The sequence below is a fragment of the Etheostoma spectabile genome, chromosome 8, assembly GCF_008692095.1.
Source record: "Etheostoma spectabile isolate EspeVRDwgs_2016 chromosome 8, UIUC_Espe_1.0, whole genome shotgun sequence".
Classification (NCBI taxonomy): Eukaryota; Metazoa; Chordata; class Actinopteri; order Perciformes; family Percidae; genus Etheostoma; species Etheostoma spectabile.
In genome coordinates, this window is record NC_045740.1 from 31,465,685 (window position 1) to 31,467,461 (window position 1,777).

The 1,777-nt window shown below is 47.4% G+C and overlaps 1 protein-coding gene across 2 annotated transcripts in view; it reads left to right on the forward strand.

The window, feature by feature from the left end:
* The window catches only part of LOC116693369 (Fanconi anemia group A protein-like), a 35,235-nt gene that overhangs the window by 29,084 nt on the left and 4,374 nt on the right, over positions 1 to 1,777 (forward strand). For both annotated transcript variants that reach the window (XM_032522290.1, XM_032522291.1), the window contains exons 35-36: positions 642 to 757; positions 1,591 to 1,750. In XM_032522290.1, coding sequence (XP_032378181.1) covers positions 642 to 757; positions 1,591 to 1,750 — 276 coding nt within the window. The remainder of the gene's footprint in view (positions 1 to 641; positions 758 to 1,590; positions 1,751 to 1,777) is intronic.

Genomic DNA, 1,777 nt, shown 5'->3' on the forward strand with positions numbered 1-1,777 from the left:
CGTTCTGCAGACAGGATAACTATCTTCAACCAACTGTCCTTCGGCCTTCTAATAATAACCTGAATATGCTTCAGACTTAGTCCTCTTAGAGGGCTGATAAATTTCCTGAGTCATCTCCTCCATGATTCCAACTTCAACACACTCCCGTTGGAGGCTACGCAGTCCGCCTGGCGCCAACTTCAGCAGACTCTGAAGCTGTGAAGGAGTAAACAGCGTTTCCACACCGTGGTCATCCACCGTGATAATAATGTAATTTTAAATAAAAACGGTAATTTTGATCAACATTTGTATCGTAGTTTACCGTTACACCCCTAAATATCTGCTGATACACTGATGAGATTTAGGTTTCGAATTTGAGCATTGAATGACGAGGCATTTTTTTTGCTAAGGAGGCGATTCGGTCCGTGCCTAAAAGTATTAAAGGTACTCCTACTGCTGATCAGTTGATCCCAACGGGTGAGCGAGGGCGGATCAGTAACCATGCTAATGGCAACAGTGCTAACACAGCATTAGTTAGCTTTACATGTTCCACCAAAACAAGTTCCTCCCCGAGACTATTTTGTGGCGGCACCGTGACTAATACAGACCTCGTAAATGATTTTGTTTTTGGGCTGATATTTATGATGATTTTGTGTGTGTAGCACTGGTGGGAGCGTCTATCTCCAGTGCTGTTGTCACTGTGGCATCGGCTGTGTGATGGAGAGCCTCTACCAGAGCAGCTGCAGCTCCTCACTGACTGTCACAACTGGGCCTGCAGGTAGAACCTCAATCCCATAAACCACTATCTCTGAATCTGTGTTCCACCTCACTCCATGCCACTATTGAAACATTTTACTGAGAGTGTAATCTATATCCACGATGTTCCACTTCCGGGATTTCTCCGTTGTTGCTGGACTTTTTTTGGCCGGATGTCCGTCCCCGTCCTCTGTCTCTGTGTTCTGAGGACTATGGTTACCTGGTCCCCAGATCTCTGCAGGGTAAATCCAGACAGCTAGCTAGACTATCTGTCCAATCTGAGGACTATGGTTACCTGGTCCTCAGATCTCTGCAGGGTAAATCCAGACAGCTAGCTAGACTATCTGTCCAATCTGAGGACTATGGTTACCTGGTCCTCAGATCTCTGCAGGGTAAATCCAGACAGCTATCTGTCCAATTGGAGTTTCCTTACACATTTTACGTATACATGTTCCACCACCAAAACAAGTTCCTTCCTGAGACTATTTTGTTGAAGCACCAGAGCTTTCTCAATGCTTTGTGCCACCCAAGACAATTGTATTGGTTTAAAGAAATACCAACAAACCAGAGCACGTTTTTCTCCAATCAAAGAATGCTATGTGGACTGGCCAGACCCTCCTCCGCAGCGCTGTAGAAGAAGGCCTGGCTAGTCCACATGGTCTGGCAAAGTGAGACTACTGTGAGTGTAAGGAATAAAAAGGACAGGCATAATCCAGTCCCCTGTGGATCCCTCTGCCCCCTCATGCTCTTAGATTTCATTTCAGTATCAGATTAGAGTCTCTGGTGGTTTGTGTATGTGTATATTGGTGGACTTTGCTCAAATTGAGGTTTTTTATATTTCTGTCTGTTGTGCAGTTTAGAGAAGGGGCTGTCGTCGGCGGCCCTGCCTGCAGCTGCAGCTCTGCTGCTGGCCGCCAGCCTGCATCGTGCCTGGCAGGGCCGTGGCTGCGACAGCCAGGGCTTCAGTGCAGCCCTGAATATGCTGCGACCAGAGAGGGGCACACAGTACCGACAGGTGAGAGGAAAGAACTCTCTCTCCCCC